The sequence below is a fragment of the Haliotis rufescens genome, unplaced genomic scaffold (assembly GCF_023055435.1).
Source record: "Haliotis rufescens isolate VD_foot unplaced genomic scaffold, xgHalRufe1.0.p SCAF_16, whole genome shotgun sequence".
NCBI lineage: Eukaryota > Metazoa > Mollusca > Gastropoda > Lepetellida > Haliotidae > Haliotis > Haliotis rufescens.
In genome coordinates this window covers 16,134,537-16,151,615 of record NW_025963846.1, presented here as the reverse complement: position 1 = coordinate 16,151,615, position 17,079 = coordinate 16,134,537, and the positions used below count along the sequence as shown (strand labels likewise).

General features: G+C 39.4%; 1 protein-coding gene across 2 annotated transcripts in view; it reads left to right on the top strand.

Moving 5' to 3' along the window:
* Positions 1 to 17,079, top strand: part of LOC124120920 (uncharacterized protein C12orf56-like) — a 59,717-nt gene that overhangs the window by 32,284 nt on the left and 10,354 nt on the right. The window contains exons 4-9 of one of the 2 annotated variants that reach the window (XM_046483830.2): positions 447 to 523; positions 2,932 to 2,943; positions 11,073 to 11,214; positions 12,593 to 12,702; positions 13,242 to 13,331; positions 15,407 to 15,539. In XM_046483830.2, coding sequence (XP_046339786.1) covers positions 447 to 523; positions 2,932 to 2,943; positions 11,073 to 11,214; positions 12,593 to 12,702; positions 13,242 to 13,331; positions 15,407 to 15,539 — 564 coding nt within the window. The remainder of the gene's footprint in view (positions 1 to 446; positions 524 to 2,931; positions 2,944 to 11,072; positions 11,215 to 12,592; positions 12,703 to 13,241; positions 13,332 to 15,406; positions 15,540 to 17,079) is intronic. The other variant, XM_046483837.2, reaches the window with a different exon arrangement.

Sequence of the window (17,079 nt, the reverse complement as noted above, 5' to 3'; positions counted from 1 at the left end):
GAAGAACGCAATTTAATCCTATCATTATATCTGGTAATAAAAAAGTTGTTCACTGTTTATCTGGACTAGAGTTTGCAATATATTTGATTAAGTGGACAGTGGAAAATAATCAGAAAATATAACTAGTTCTTTGAAGCAAAAAGAGTCGCTGTCATCTGTAAGCCTACAGTGTTCCCATATAAATTTCCAAGCTGGCCACTTTCTTGAAAATCTGTCAAATTTATCTCCTATTTCTTCCAAACACAGTAAGTGCATTTATAATCATGATCATGGATTTCCAACTCATTTTGACATGACTCATGCATTCGCCATCGGCCATGCACAAGATTGTATGATGATTGTTAATGTGTGCCTAGAACATATGGATATAGAAAACACTTTGTACAATTTGTTCATGTGTTGTAAGGTGGGATTTGGCCCTTGATCCTGATCACTCTCTCTTTCAGAGATGTACTCTCCTCATTGACCCGGAGATGGAGAAGGTTGCCATGTCAACAGCTATCCGGGGACCCCAGGGCAAGAGGTGTGTTTATCTATACAGTATATCTATACTCAGGAATACTACACACAAGATCAGGTTGTCATTAAAATAAGATGTAAATGTCTTCCAGATATATATTGATCTACAGCTCATGTTTAATATCATGTTCATATCCTTATAGCAGTGGATTGTCTATTTACAGATTTTGAGGATTTTTTTCTTTAGATGCTTTTTTAATTTAGCATTTAGGAAGCTTTATTTTAGCTGATTAGAAGCATTGCTTATGTAGTTAGGGCAGAATTATTTTTATTTCTTGGTTTAAGGATCCGTCGACTCCAAATATTGAAAAAGCAGAATTGTTTTTTTTATGATAATCATTAGTTTTTTTCTCTTTTTGATTTGTTTAAGACATGATCAATTCAAGTTTCTTCCTCCAGACCATACTGTCTACTACCATATTTTCTTGTGTGTTGCATGCACGTTTTCAATGATCATGATGATTGCTGTCATTCTGTGCAGACTTAAGTTAAAGACATGTAATGTTTGGTAATATTTGTGCAGCAAATTTAGGAAGTTCATTCAGAAAAAACGGTAAGGTGTCCCACTGAATGTGTGTGAATCACTTGATACAAGAATGTCACATTGTTGTCACTCAGCAATAGCATGGATGAAATATAGATCAATAGGCCCCATTTCATAAAACGATCGTAGCTACGACTATCATACTTTAACATGGACTTAGGACAGTCGTAGTGCTATGATTGCCTTGTGAAACTGGGCCCTGCAAGTATGTTATTGGATGTCACAAATTTGTCACCCTCACATCACTCACAGTTGCATAGTTAATTAAAGGGCATGTGTCAGCAATATTTGTTTGTATTTGATAATTTCAAATAATCCATAAACATATTTTAATTTTCATTAGCAGATATAGCATGCATTGGGTCTGGTTTCTTCTTATTTACTCTTTCTCGGCCTGACAATGTATATTTTTACCCTTCTACCCAATGAAAACTAGATTTCAGAACCATTGAAAACAGTGTACTATTACTAGACAACAGTATTACTATTAGAAGTTAAGTCTGTCTGCCAGACCCTAGAGAATATATTAGAAAAGGATTCCAACTCAGGTCTAGAATGATTTGGAAAGTCTTGGACTACCTCACCTGACATTAAACATTGTTCTGGGCTCTATTTAGATTTTATTTTTTTAAGAGACATATTTTTAAATAAGATCGCTTTATTTCTTGGACTTCATGTCAGTCAATTGGAAGTAGTCTAGATTAGATTAGAATACACTAATTGTCCTTTTTTACAAGTAAACTAGTCTTCAAACATCCAACAGAATAATGATTATGTTTGCTGAAAACTACTCAAACATATTCCCTCTGGTTCAGTTTTATATAGGAACTTAATTTGTTTCCAACCCATCCAGCCCTTTCTAAATGGGGTGTTATCAGTCTTTTTTTATCAGAGACTTTAGTGCAGTGCTTATCTCATTAAAATCAGATGTCTCATTCTGATACCTCATTTGTGTAGATCTGAGGACACCCCCACAGTAGGTCATGGCAGGTGAACTTTCTGATAAGACAATCAGAGATGAAACGATAGAGGTATGATTTTAGATGATAAACAGAATCTTACCCTCGTGTCTCTTTTATGTTGAATATATCTGTTTAGAACTGTTCAGAAAGCCTTGAAGTTTAACTGTTATTGAGTGAGTGAGTGAGTTTGGTTTTACGCAGCTTTTAGCAATATTCCAGCAATATTACGGCGGGGGACACCAGAAATGGGCTTCACACATTGTACCCATGTCGGGAATCAAACTAGGCGTCTTCGGCGTGACGAGCAAACGCTTTAACCACTAGGCTACCCGACAGCCCCTTAACTGTTATTGACTTGTGTTGCTATATTTGATATATCACAAGACACCCAGGTGGGGTTCACTGTATGTCTTGCAACTGACTACCCCCTTGTTATTAAGCTGCATATATTGGTATCTCCTGTTGGAAATTGAGTATCAGGTATTTACAGTGAACCCTCATTACTCCGGACAGCACCCCTCCAAGTGAATTACCCAGATTAACATTTTTCAGATTAATAAATCAGTGAGTGGGAAGGGTTTTACGGCACTTTTAGCAAAATTCCAGCAATATCACGGCGGGGGACACCATGGGCTTCACACATTGCACCCATGTGGGGAATGGAACCCTGGCTTTGGGCAGGACAAGCGAACGCTTTAACCACTAAACTACCCCACTGCCCCTTTAAATCAGGGGTATGGAATACTATAATGAGGTATGCACAGATGTCCCCACCAAGATCATCTCAACTAACAGGGTACTGATTAACGAGGTTTGACTGTAGACAACCAGCTTCTAGGAGTAGGATGTACAGACTAATGTTGGCAGTATTGATTACACTGACATTTATTTTTGCGACGCTTCCAGGCTGGTAAACAGGTGAGGAATACTGATTTCTTTGTCTCCATCTCTTCTAGCTTCTGTCAGCATCCTGTAGCTTCAGACAGTCTGTGACTGCCATGTAGTAACCTTTCCAAGTTGCAAGAAAAATATCATTGTCACAATGCAAAGCCCGTTTCTGTGCCGTGTACTCAAACAATATTTTTTAGTCTTTCTTTGAATCACAAGATGGGTAGTGTTGTCTGACATAGGTAGAGTTCTTGTATTACTGTGTCAGACCCTATCAGCACACACAAGATTTTGGGGGTGGAGGATGGAGTTTCGATATATATGGATTTTATTAATTAATGACTGGTCCTTTTGAATGGACAGAAAATATAACTGATGATCAATGATGAAATATTTACTAATCATTAACCAAGATGACCGTGGCAACTGTGAAGTCTCATGAGAAGGAATTTGTGCTTGTCATGGTTTGTGTGCTAATAGGGTCATGTATGGTACTTGGAAACAGTCATGTTCCATAATATTAGAATCTTTGGTTAACAAAAAAAGACATTGGCTTGGCCTGCTGCATCTTGAGGATGGTAATGTGTTAACAGTTGTCTCCCTTGATCATGTCAACAGAAGGAAGGTGGGGAATTACCCACAAGGCCATACTAATTTGTTTCCTTGTTTAACGGATTGTCTCTTTGTTGACGAAGATCACTAAAGATCACTATGGTCGTAACTCCCATTCTTTAACATTGACTTACGATAGTAATAGTGCTTAGATGACTTTGTTGACGAAGATCACTAAGATCACTATGGTCGTAACTCCCATTCTTTAACACTGACTTACAACAGAAATAGTGCTTAGATGACTTTGATTACTATTTCCACAAAGTATCTTTGCGCTAAGAGGGCTGTAACTAAGAGGGCTGCATTCTTCAACATTGATTTGTGATAGTCATAGTGCTAAGATCACTTTGTGGAACAGGGCCCAGGGCCCTGTTCCTCAAAGCAATCTTAGCGCTAAGGTGATCGTAAGTCCCATACTTTAACATAGGCTTAAGATCATTGTAGCGCTGAGATCGCTTTGAGGAACGAGGCCCAGGGCACGAATTCGCAAAGTGTTAGTACTGCTATGACTGGCTTAGATGATGTTAAGGTATGTGAGTATCAGCTGCCATCGAGCTGTGAACACTGGGTGAAACAGGGATTATCTCACCTTACATTAAAATACTAGCTTCTGATTGGGAAAGGAGGCTACAATTATTTTCCATGTAGCCCGCTCACGTAACCCACTGAGAAATCAATCAGAACACACAGCAGGTAAATTGCTTATCTCTCATGAGTATCATTGAGCTCATATCAACCGAAGTAACTTGGCTCGTTTGTGTTGTCTGCTGGATATAAAAATATCTGAATCAAAGCGTTTTACTCGCTAAACTTTAGACATATATTCCGGGTCGGTATCAATGAATTTTGGTGAGATAAATTTGTTGTTAACCGATCCCTCAGGGCACATGGTGTGATGTACCCTGTGTGATGTACCCTGTGTGATGTACCCTGTGTGATGTACCCTGTGTGTGTACCCTGTGTGTGTACCCTGACGGCTCTGGAGTGAGTGAGTATGGTTTTACGCCACTTTTAGCAATATTCCAGCAATATTACGGCGGGGGACACCGGAAATGGGCTTCACATCTTGTACCCATGTCGGGAATCGAACCCGGGTCTTCGGCGTGATGAGCGAATGCTTTAACCATGTTAACCACTAGGCTACCCGACCGCCCCTGACGGCTCTGGATAGGTTTAGGTTGCGTGGGAAAGGTTGCAGTAGATTGTCTGCATGGATGATGGCAAGGCTCATTTACCTTTTGCGTTATCATTTATTTAGATTTTGAAAAGGTGAACTCATCATCTGAAACTGAGAGCAACATCAAATGTGTGGCAGATACATTACTGGTGTATATTTGATGAGTAGATTTTTGAACAGACAATCTATATTTGATGAATAGTCAGACAGTGTATGTTTGATAAATGTATAGTATATGTTTGAATAGACAGGGTATGTTTGAGTAGACAGTGTTCATGTGATGAACAGTCAGACCGTATATTTGAGTAATAGACAGTGTATGTTTGATTTGAAACGTTTTATATTTGATGAACATGACGAATAGTCAGACACAGTATATTTGATGAGTACACAGTGGTGAAAAAGGAGAAAATATTCAGTAAGGGGCATTTCTTGTAGTCGGCTAACTATAAAAGGGACACAGGTGGTCCAGTTGTTGTGTCTCTAATCTATGCCACGATCCATTGGTCATGTGTTTGAATCCCAGATTTAGCCTGATAATGGTGCTTGGTTTGTCAGAACCATACTCTGCTGATGGATTTCACTGAGGCCTATAAACTGATAAACTCTATGAATTATGGTCCACCAACATTAAGCTGATGTGACTGAAACGCTGTTTAAGGCAGGGTATGTCATTGAACATATTTATTACAAAATACCATCCATGGGTATCAGGGATGTCACGATAAATCGAAATAATGATATATTGCTATTGGTAAGCACTTAAAGTCAATAAATCGATTGTTAAATCAGTTTCCGATCAGTAGTATCGATTTCAGTTAGGAATATCGATAGTTTCGATTGTATTTACCATATCAATAAAATACAATTCAAATTTGTTTTTCTTTTGATCATGAGTGGTAGTAATTTATACATGGTGATGTGGAAGTTTCTCTTTCTTAAATTATTAAGAAAAAACAAATCAGTCATATCTCAAACTTTACTTTTTATTTGTTGTTATTGTTATCACATTCAAAGGAAGCTTCAGTTCTAAGGTTTAATTCAGCTCTAAAATCCATCTATAATGATACACTGAAAACTATCGATATTTATCGCAACAGTTGCTTGCAATACCAATAGTTATCGCAATAGTTTCTTTCAATATCAATAGTTATTGCAATAGTGATTTCCAGACCAATAGTCACCCCTAATGGGTAGTGAGGTCTTTCTGTACTGGCACTTCTTGTGCTGGGAGTCTTTGACACTGTTGGTATAGGCCATATTGTAAGTTGTAGCAGTATTACCAGGGGTACATGTGGTTTTATGTGTCCCTTATTAGGTTTAGAGGCGGTATAAAACCTAACATGGGATGCATATTACCATATGTACCCCACGTGACTGCTACAACAAATTATTCTTACTGACATGTTTTAATCTGCCATTGTAAAATAAGTTAAACAGATTCAAAATAAAGAGAAAACAGCTGTTTGATTGAGCTGAGGTTAACTTGTGCTATTACACGTGACGTTCATTCACTCTGAAAAAGTGTGCAACTTTTTGTTTTGAAGACGGGTATAAGGGATGAATTCTCCCGCTCAGAAATCTATGCACAGCCTGTCTTCTTCATGGCGGGGTATAAGAGATTTATATTCTCCCACTCAGAAATATATTTCCCTCCCAGACTATACATAGTATATTATCAAGATCTCATCATTCTTTCATGGAGGTGTAAGTGTAACCAGGTTAAAGTTGCATGCTCTAATCCCTATAGATAGTCCTCTCATTCATCAGGTAACCATGGTAACAGGCATGTCATAACAATAACAATTATAACAAAACAGGCATGAATCCTCTTGAGAGAGGTTCTCACTCTGGGCCATCAACAGTGATTTCTCTAAATTCTTCAAGCATTTCATTCTGAAAGAAATGTCTGCAGCTAGCATGAACTGATTGTCGGGTAATGTATGTCTATGTTTAGGTATTGGAGGAAAAACAGCATCAAGGCACCTGGAATTCGTGATGTTCTGTTTGTAGCATTCAGTATTTCTAAGATTAAATTCCAGCGGTGTCAGGTGGTGTTAGTCCTGTGGGTACTGTGTTTGCTTGCAGGACACAAGGCTTTGTTTTTTATACCCCGCCACAAAGTGGAAGGGGGATTTAGGAATATGTGCTGTCTGTACATCCTTCTGTCTGTCCCCCTGCAGAACTCACATCCTTCTGTCCGTCCCCCTGCAGAACTAAAAAACATGACAAAGATATCTTAACCAAACTTGGCACATAGATAGGTCTAAAAAGTGGTTAACTGGTGCCTTTTGATAGTTTGGAATTTAAAAAAAAAGATTTTTTCAAGTTTCCATGGCAACTACTTTGACTCACACTGAAAATGGCGATAGTGCTTGTTAAGGAACAGATCTTGAAAACTGTACAATATTTCTTCACCAAACTTGGCACATAAATAGGTCTAGAAGTAAACTGGTGCCTTTTGATAGGTTGGGATCTTCAAAACCCTAAATATTTTTCGTCTTGGACACAACCGGACATGTCGCATTCGGATGGGTGGTATGAGTATTTCATGCTTGTTATTTATGCACTTGTATTGTATTACATGAACTCTTTGTGCCTGCCTGCCTCCCACTACCCCCCGCTGCTATATGACTGCAGTACAGAGACATTAACACTGATGTATCTGGCGTATTGCACGTGCTACCAAGCAAGGAGAGAGTTGTCAGAGTTGTCCCCCTTAATGAAATGTCACACGATATAGAACAGAAACTGCACATCACTTTAGCCATGCACCGCCTGCTTGTCAGTACTGCACCGCAGTTTGCCATTTTCAATGTGTTAGCTTCACATACAGGTCTATTATGCACTTTTAATTGGATATGTAAGTTTTTCCATTTCAGTGTTATCAATAAGTTGTTATAAATGCTGATATGTACTGATCGCATGACATATTGTCGGTTGTCTGATTGGCTGACGTTTATCTGGCCAAACATATCTAAAAATTGTGAAAATTACTTTCAATAATTATTTTTAACAAGTTTTTAAAACTCAAGAATGATAATGACAAGAACCATAAGTTGGACTTCAGTACATCATGTACACTAGATAAACAGGATAAAAATGCAAAGGTACTTTTTTATCCTTTTTCTTAGAATGTGCTGAATATACTTTCACCAAATGTCCTAAAGTGATGTTCATTTTTATTAGTCAGCATAAATGTGAAGCACAATAAATCATACAATCATACTTTTCAAATTATGAAGGAAAATATTAAAATTTAATTTTAAGACAGCATATAGCCAATATAAGGACAATACATTATGTTAAAGGTCAAGGTCACTTGATAAACATGACAAAAGCTGCTCGTGAAAATGGTTTCAAATTGCCTTAAACATTTTAAAGCAGTAAATTTGGATGCAGACTAATGTCAAGAACAGGATACCTCCAGAAAATGATTGATATTTCATTGTGAAACTTTCATGAATTATTTTTATGAAGTGATGTTTCTTTTGCAGTTAAGTATAGATGCAAGGTCACCTGACATGGATTACGTCATAGATCTTTGCGACAGTAATTAATCAGTGACATAGGTGCACAGCTCGTTGAGGATGGCAGACAGTCAATGTACAATACAGTGGGGATTAGCATCTTATAAGTAATGGTAATTAAGACTCTAGACATCTACATCTACAGGGTAACTAGCCTCTGTTCATTCAGACAAAGGTTGTCCAAAATTTGTAACTATTTGAGTATTTGTCACTATTACAATTACAACTTACAAAACAAACCATGAGTTATATTTCTGTATCTTACGCATTTGTGCTTCCGCGATGGTGTGACCTACAAGTTTGTTTTTTATTCATTAGTACTTATATGGACATTAAATTAAAAAATATAAATGTTTCACCACCTACATTCAATTTATGACAGATGTGTTTTTAAAATAGATGACTTAGATAATTAACATTGAGAGGGTTTTGTGAATACAATTTAATTAAGAATTCTGCAGAATGTACAGAAATTTGACCTTGGGGGCTTATTATTTATAATCTGGAAGAAGGAATGGGAAGGAAGATCAATATAGTCCCAATGTTTTGGAGGGTTTAATTGCTACATTTGGCATTTGCTTTTGAATGCAATACTGTTGAATACTTGATGTTGTTTTGGATGATAGGTTTACAGTAGACTTCAAGGAACAATGGAAATAAGGAAAAATTAATTTGGTTAAAAGATTTGAAATTGGCTGGAGATTGAGAATAGTAATCATAGATTAGCTGTCAGTAGAGCGGCAATATTGGTGAGTGAGGCATCTAACAACAGACAAACAAACACAGATTTGCAACACTATTTTTGTTTTATTTTCAGTATGAAATTACACGGAGTACCGTATTCGACGTAATAAGCGCCCTGCTCTAATAAGCGCCCACGGCAATATTTGCTAATATTTTGGCTAGTGAACAATACCAATTAGCACCCCTTCCGATTGATCAATGTACACAACACTTATTTTTTCGCGTATAATACGTACTTGTTTGTTACATGCACCCTTAATTATGGGCAATTAAATTCTGGAAAGATGTATCTCTGGTATATAAACATTTCAGGCTGTCAGCATAAACCACGAAATTTATCTTTCAACTCTGTCTTTTTCACCAAAATGATATTCTAATAAGAGCCCCCTATTTCTAATTTTGAGAGCGCCCTGAGCGCTTATTACGTTGAATACGGTATATGGGGTTTCAAGGGTTTACATGATGCAGAAATGTCCATCCAGTACACACAATTGTATAGAATGGACACAGAAAAAAGTGTATTTCATCCCGAGGGACACACAATAATATTCAGTGTACCCAATTCTTTAAACTGATTGGGTGGTCAGACTTGCTGACTTGGTTGATGCATGTCATCGATCCAAATTGCGTGGATCGATGCTTATGTTGTCAATCACTGGATTGTCTGGTCCAGACTCGATTATTTACAGACTGCCATCATATAGCTGGAATATTGCTGAGTGCGGCGTTAAACAACAAACCAACCCAAAATCGTCTTCCTATCAAGTTAACCATAGTTTGAGACAAGCAGACAGTAAAATGTTAAACCACAGTGCAATTCACATTTCTTCAAGTAATATATTGAACTAGGTGCACAATGCACTACATCCATTTTTTTGCACCAGCTGAGTCTGGTTGCATGCAACCCTTTGATTACTTCTTTCGTCAGAATTATCAGGACGATGTAATCGTTGTTTTCAGACTGAATTATTAATCTCTATTTTTTCCTTCTTTTCCCTCAGGAAAGTAGTTAAGGCTGTAAGAGTGTTTTGCATGTAACGTTACTTTGGACAGAATTGGTGAATTAATTATTGTTCAGCTTAAACCTGTGGTTGATGTTGTCGGTGTTGAGATAGCTATGTTAGTCTTCACTGTGAAAAGGGATAACTTGGTTGTTTAAGGAAGATGGTATTTAACACTGATGTAGGTTGTTGTCTGTTTATTTTCCAGCAATATTATGGATTGGAATTTTCAGATTTTATGTAAAACATTTCGCCACAATCCCTTTCACTTGAACAGGTTTCCTGAAGTCACATGATGTATTAGAAAGATTTTACAAGTTTATTATACAAAGATTTGCTCATGGAATTATGGGGCTGAGTTGATACATATTATCAGGGTCAACTCACACCATGGAGATATGGATTGTGGGACCCAAGAGGCTGTTTCGTTTGTCGCACTCAGCAATTTTCCAGGTATATGACAGCGGTCTGTAAATAATTGAGTCCGGACCAGTGATTGACGTCATGGGCATCGATCTACGCAATTGAGATACGAGGATATGCATCAACTAAGTCAGCGAGTCTGACCACCCATTCCCGTTAGTCGCCTCTTACGACAAGCACAGTTGCATCTTTCGGCAAGCATGGGTTGCTGAAGACTTATTCAAACCCGGATCTCCAAGAGGCTGTTAATTATCTATATATTTCAGGATAATGCCAAGGAAACTGTGGGGACTGGGTTAGTAAAAGGTCTCCAGCAGCATATTCTTGTCATAGGAGACGACAATGGATCAGGTGGTCAGGCTTCATGTCATTGTGTGTCCTTGTGACCTGCCAATGTGGGACATTGCTCATACTATCAGTCATTGGTTTGTCAGGTCCAGACGTGATTATTTACATGCTGCCATCATATAGCTGGAACATTATCAAGTGCAATGTTGAACAACAAACAGACAAATATATCGGGGAGTTGTTTAGAGTTGATAATTTTGACTACTGATTTATCAGTTCCAGTTATCATGACTTGTAGACTGACATGATATGGTTGTAATGTTTGGGGGTAAACTCCATTCATTTACTCACTCACTCACTCACTCACTCACTCACTCACTCCAGAGAGAAGACGGAGCTTCTGTTTAACCAGCTGAAGAGGGAGCTGTTCAATGCGGCTAACACAATGGAGGAGCTGTACAGCCTCCTCATTGAACTCAAGGCAGCCACAGAGAAGAACTTTTCTCTCAAGAAACTCTTCTGGAGGGTGAGTTTGAGGGTAGTCAGGGTTTTGCTGCACATAAAATATTGAGTCCTATGCACATACACATTTAGAATGGGTGCCAGTAATTAACATTCAAGTCCTGGGGGATACAAAGAAGTATGGCTGTTTTTTTTTCATTAAAACGAATCAAAATTGTAGATTGCATGCCACATGTAGCTGACATTCTATTCTGGTAGGAAATACAAAGTGTTTACTAAGAGCAGCGTTCCAGTTTACTGGTAATTACCAGTTTTTTACTGATAAAATTAGGCTTGGACCTGTAATTCATGTGACTGCCAGTCCTCGTGGACCGGCAAAAAAAGTACCTCATAAATCTTTGTTGTTGAACAAAATACATAGTCAGCTTGTCTGTTACCACCATTTGTAGTGACTTCATCTCAAAATTTAAAAAAAAAAGAGAAAAAATTGTGACTGAAGTTTGTGTGAATGACATATAGATCTACCGGTAACTAAGTTACTTCAGAGATGACATCTTTGCACTGAACATGAGGTTGAAAGAAATAAAACTAAATAATTTGCATACGTTTTTTTGTTGTTTTTTTTAAAGTTGGGACTGGCAAAAATTAGGGGGGACTGGTAATTTTTAGCATTGTTTAGAGTTGCGAGTCCATAAGGACTGGCAGTTTCAAAAGCCATCGGGAACACTGCTAAATGATCCGTGGACTTTGAAAAAGATAGATCCCTGGTAGTTGTGCTGGGTTAGGCAAGACATCCAGATGTGTTCATAAGGCCTGTAACATATTTTATTCAAAAGTCTGGATAGGACAAAGTATAAAATATTGGTCGTTTTGTGTCTCCAAATTTGTCAAATACAGTGAAATCTTGTCAAATGTAAGCTCTTGTGGTCTTCATGTCATAGTTCAAGATAAGTGGAGTGCCAGTATTTGACCATAGCGGTAGTGACGATGACATGTTCTTATGTACAAATATATTGAGTTTGTCATGTTTATTTCCAAATATATGGGGTTTTGCAGGACAGAGATCACATAGTAACAATGATGAGATTGATTGTTAGTCCTCATGTTTTTTTCTGATCTCTGGCTTCGTGCTTGACATGCTTGAAGACCACTTTGTTTTTTCAACTCTTAGAGGACTGCCTGATCTGGATTCATTATGGGTGTTTTCCTGATGTCATGGACACTCAGCTTGATAACATTGATTATGATGATTATGATGAACACACAATGCCATTTACCAATCATTAGCATACAATTCAGCAATCTAACTCACTCAGCCACCGATGCTTCCATGATTATGATGTTAATATTATTGTTGACTCTATTGCTGCTGCTGCTGCTGATGATGATGATGATGTTGCTGATGTTGATCCTGGCATGTGAATGCTTGCTTGCTTGTCCAGAACTCGGACCTCTTCCTGTTCATGGTGCGCCACCTCCAGAAATATCTACCCAAGTCTCCTAGCAACCTGTCCACTGACGAGGGGCGGTCGGCTCGAGCTGATGAGTTTGAGTGAGTAGTGATTAAGAAAATAGTACCAGTCGAAGTGTTTTTTCTTTGAAAACGTCATCGTGTAATCTTTTTAGTAGCTGGAGCATACAGACATGTAAAGAGTACATGGATCATATTTTTTTGTGAGACTTTCTGATTTATTATTCCCTGTGATGGAATAAAATGACTTTTTTGGAAGATATTCATTCTAATATAGCTCAAAGATTATGTCATGGAGAACTCATGAGAATTTGTTGATTCCTCTTCCAGTATATAAATTTGAGTGATTTCTCCGACTTATTATGGTTGATATATAATTTTGCATTATGACCTGCAGATCCGTCACTTTTGCTTGTATGAAATGCGTTTTCTGAATGACCAGTGAATTCCTGGCTCAGAATCAACTGCTACAACAATAGCATGACATCGCCATAATGGTTAAACTGGTTTTTATCTATATGGGCCTGATTAATAATTTTGTATGGGTCAGCTTTCTAACTTCCAATATTAAGTCACGTCTTGAGTTGTTGGTTGAAGTGCTCATAAAATGTCTGGTGCAGGTTTGTGATTCTGCTGGTGGAGATCCTCAGCCTCATGTTCCGGGAGACCGAGATTATACAGGGAAGGATACAGACACTCAAGGCTGAGAGGTAACCAAAACACCTGGTACAGATATTGGAAACTTGTTGTTTAGGATAGATCTGGAGTTATATCCAATGGCAAGGAAAGAACACGCCTCAGTTTACTTTCACAAAATGTCAAATGTCAAACATGTGAGTTACAATTTAATGTCGCATCGGCATTATTTCAGATATAGGGAACATGCATGTCGCTGTATATGTGCAATAATCTTGTATTCCTGGACAGAATAGATCCCCAGTACTCCATGTTTCTCACACTGTGGAGATTCCTGGACAGAATAGATCCCCAGTACCCCATGTTTCTCATACTATGGAGATTCCTGGACAGAATAGATCCCCGGTACCCCATGTTTCTCATACTGTGGAGATTCCTGGACAGAATAGATCCCCGGTACCCCATGTTTCTCATGCTATGGAGATTCCTGGACAGAATAGATCCCCAGTACCCCATGTTGCTCATACTGTGGAGATTCCTGGACAGAATAGATCCCCAGTACCCCATGTTTCTCATACTGTGAAGATTCCTGGACAGAATAGATCCCAAGTACCCCATGTTTCTCATACTGTGGAGATTCCTGGACAGAATAGATCCCCAGTACCCCATGTTTCTCATACTGTGGAGATTCCTGGACAGAATAGATCCCCGGTACCCCATGTTTCTCATACTGTGGAGATTCCTGGACAGAATAGATCCCCAGTATCCCATGTTTCTCACACTGTGGAGATTCCTGGACAGAATAGATCCCCAGTACCCCATGTTTCTCATACTATGGAGATTCCTGGACAGAATAGATCCCCAGTACCCCATGTTTCTCATACTGTGGAGATTCCTGGACAGAATAGATCCCTAATACCCCATGTTTCTCATACTGTGGAGATTCCTAGACAGAATAGATCCCCAGTACCCCATGTTGCTCATACTGTGGAGATTCCTGGACAGAATAGATCCCCGGTACCCCATGTTTCTCATACTATGTAGATTCCTGGACAGAATAGATCCCCAGTACCCCATGTTGCTCATACTGTGGAGATTCCTGGACAGAATAGATCCCCAGTACCCCATGTTTCTCATACTATGGAGATTCCTGGACAGAATAGATCCCCGGTACCCCATGTTTCTCATACTGTGGAGATTCCTGGACAGAATAGATCCCCAGTACCCAATGTTTCTCATACTGTGGAGATTCCTGGACAGAATAGATCCCCAGTACCCCATGTTGCTCATACTGTGGAGATTCCTGGACAGAATAGATCCCCAGTACCCCATGTTTCTCACACTGTGGAGATTCCTGGACAGAATAGATCCCCAGTACCCCATGTTTCTCATACTATGGAGATTCCTGGACAGAATAGATCCCCGGTACCCCATGTTTCTCATACTGTGGAGATTTCTGGACAGAATAGATCCCAAGTAGCCCATGTTTCTCATACAATGGAGATTCCTGGACAGAATAGATCCCCAGTACCCCATGTTGCTCATACTGTGGAGATTCCTGGACAGAATAGATCCCCAGTACCCCATGTTTCTCATACTGTGAAGATTCCTGGACAGAATAGATCCCAAGTACCCCATGTTTCTCATACTGTGGAGATTCCTGGACAGAATAGATCCCCAGTACCCCATGTTTCTCATACTGTGGAGATTCCTGGACAGAATAGATCCCCGGTACCCCATGTTTCTCATACTGTGGAGATTCCTGGACAGAATAGATCCCCAGTATCCCATGTTTCTCACACTGTGGAGATTCCTGGACAGAATAGATCCCCAGTACCCCATGTTGCTCATACTGTGGGGATTCCTTGTCTTGTCTCGCTATGGTATCCCAAGACTAGATATGTCCTGTGTGGTCAATGCTTGTCATTCCTTGTGTTCATGGTATTGTTGTGCGTGCTATCCACCTCTGGTGTGCCTACTCCAGACTATTATCTTGTACATGACGTAAAACCCAGTTTCACCTCATCTCACCCGTACCAACTTAATCACAATTATAAGCATGGAATCCAGTGTCTTGGATTAATGAAAGGGGGGGGGGGTATTCATCTGAGAGATGTTTATCAATTACATGTCTGACCATTGTCCACAGAGGTAAGGCTGTCCTTGACCTCCTGATGGCCTTGACCTGTGTTCCTGACCTGCCAGACAAGCCATTGTCTCCAAAGAAGACCATGAAGTCGGGTATTGGTGACCAGCTGATGGAGCGAGTTTCGGATGAAGATGTGAGTAGAGATCACCATGGTTATGTTCAAACATCCACTTGACAAACAGGAATTTACCTAGGCGAGCCCAGAGACCAGTACTTTGCCACAAATCTGCAGCAAATGTCAGTAAAAATTTCCAAATTGGAATTATAAACTTTCACACTTCATGTTAGTATAAAGTAATGGCTTTGTGGAGGCTTGTTGTAATTATACATTTTCCAATTTGGTCGTCAGTCTCACAGTCACTAAACCATATATTCCCTTCTACACATCCGTTACTGTAATGCTATGTCCTAAATGAAGCAAGTCTAGACTTTCCTTCAGGCTCAGTCTACCTATAGTTTGGAATCCTAGATAAATCTCTGATAAAACAAGACCCTGCAATATGCTGCATATTTGTTTAACCACCTTGTACTTCATGCAAAACTAACATAAGGAACAAAATTGAGTGGCCGCCTTTTTTGAACCAGTACTAGACTATTTATGGGGACATGAGAGGCCCAGTCGTCTAAGGCGCCACGATTCGCTGTGCAGAGTTGTGTCCCTTGGGTATGCCAGAAACCTATGATTGTGGGTTTGAATCCCGGTTCGCCCCGATTATGTTTCTAGGTTTGTCAGCACCATACCTGTGCTCATGGGTTTCACTGAAGTGGTAAAACTTCAGGCTTTCCTCCCACATTAAGATGATATGCTGTGATATAACTGGAATACTGCTAAAAGCGACGTTAAACCCTCACTCACTCACTAGGCTATTTATTATTAGTTTGTAAGACATAACAACCATCTAGGTATTCTTGTGACCAAGCAAGGAGGCGCAGTGGTTAAAGCATGTGTGGCGGCCATTCTTGGTGTTTACCATGATATAACTGGAATATTTCTGAAAGCAGACGGGACGTTGGGGTAGCCTCGTGGTTAAAGCATTGGCTCGTAACGCTCAAGACCCTGGTTCGATTCCCCACATGAGGACAAAGTCCGTTTATGGTGTCTCCCGTCGTGATATTGCTCCATACTCGCTCACTCTGAAGGTGGAATGACTCCATACTAACCCATTGATGTGATCTGTCAGGGGCGTGGGTGGCTGAGTGGTCTGTGGTGCTGGAACTTATGCAGGGTTGCATCCCTTTTCTGTGCCAGGATCCCTGGAGTGTAGGGCTGAGACGACTCTGAATTTACTTCCCGGGTACCCACCCCACTATTTCCCGACCCTATCCGGGTACCCACCGTAGGTCTCAAGACATAGGTACAAAATGTTCGATTGAGCATTTTTTTACCATAGCACTGGCAAAATGTATTTAGATACATGTATTAAACAGTCTGGTCATGCACTAACTGACGTTGACTCATGTCATATCTTTATTCATAGATATGAAAAGTCAGAAGGAATGAGTGCATAGTCAGAAAGAAATGCGAACATTTGTGACTTGTAGTGTAACTATAGAGTTCTAGATATTTTTTGTCATTAAACAATATATCACATGACTAACCACGGGTCCGGGTACTCCTGAGGGTACCCGGGTCCTACTCAGTACCCACCCGACTCGGGTACCCGAGTTACCCG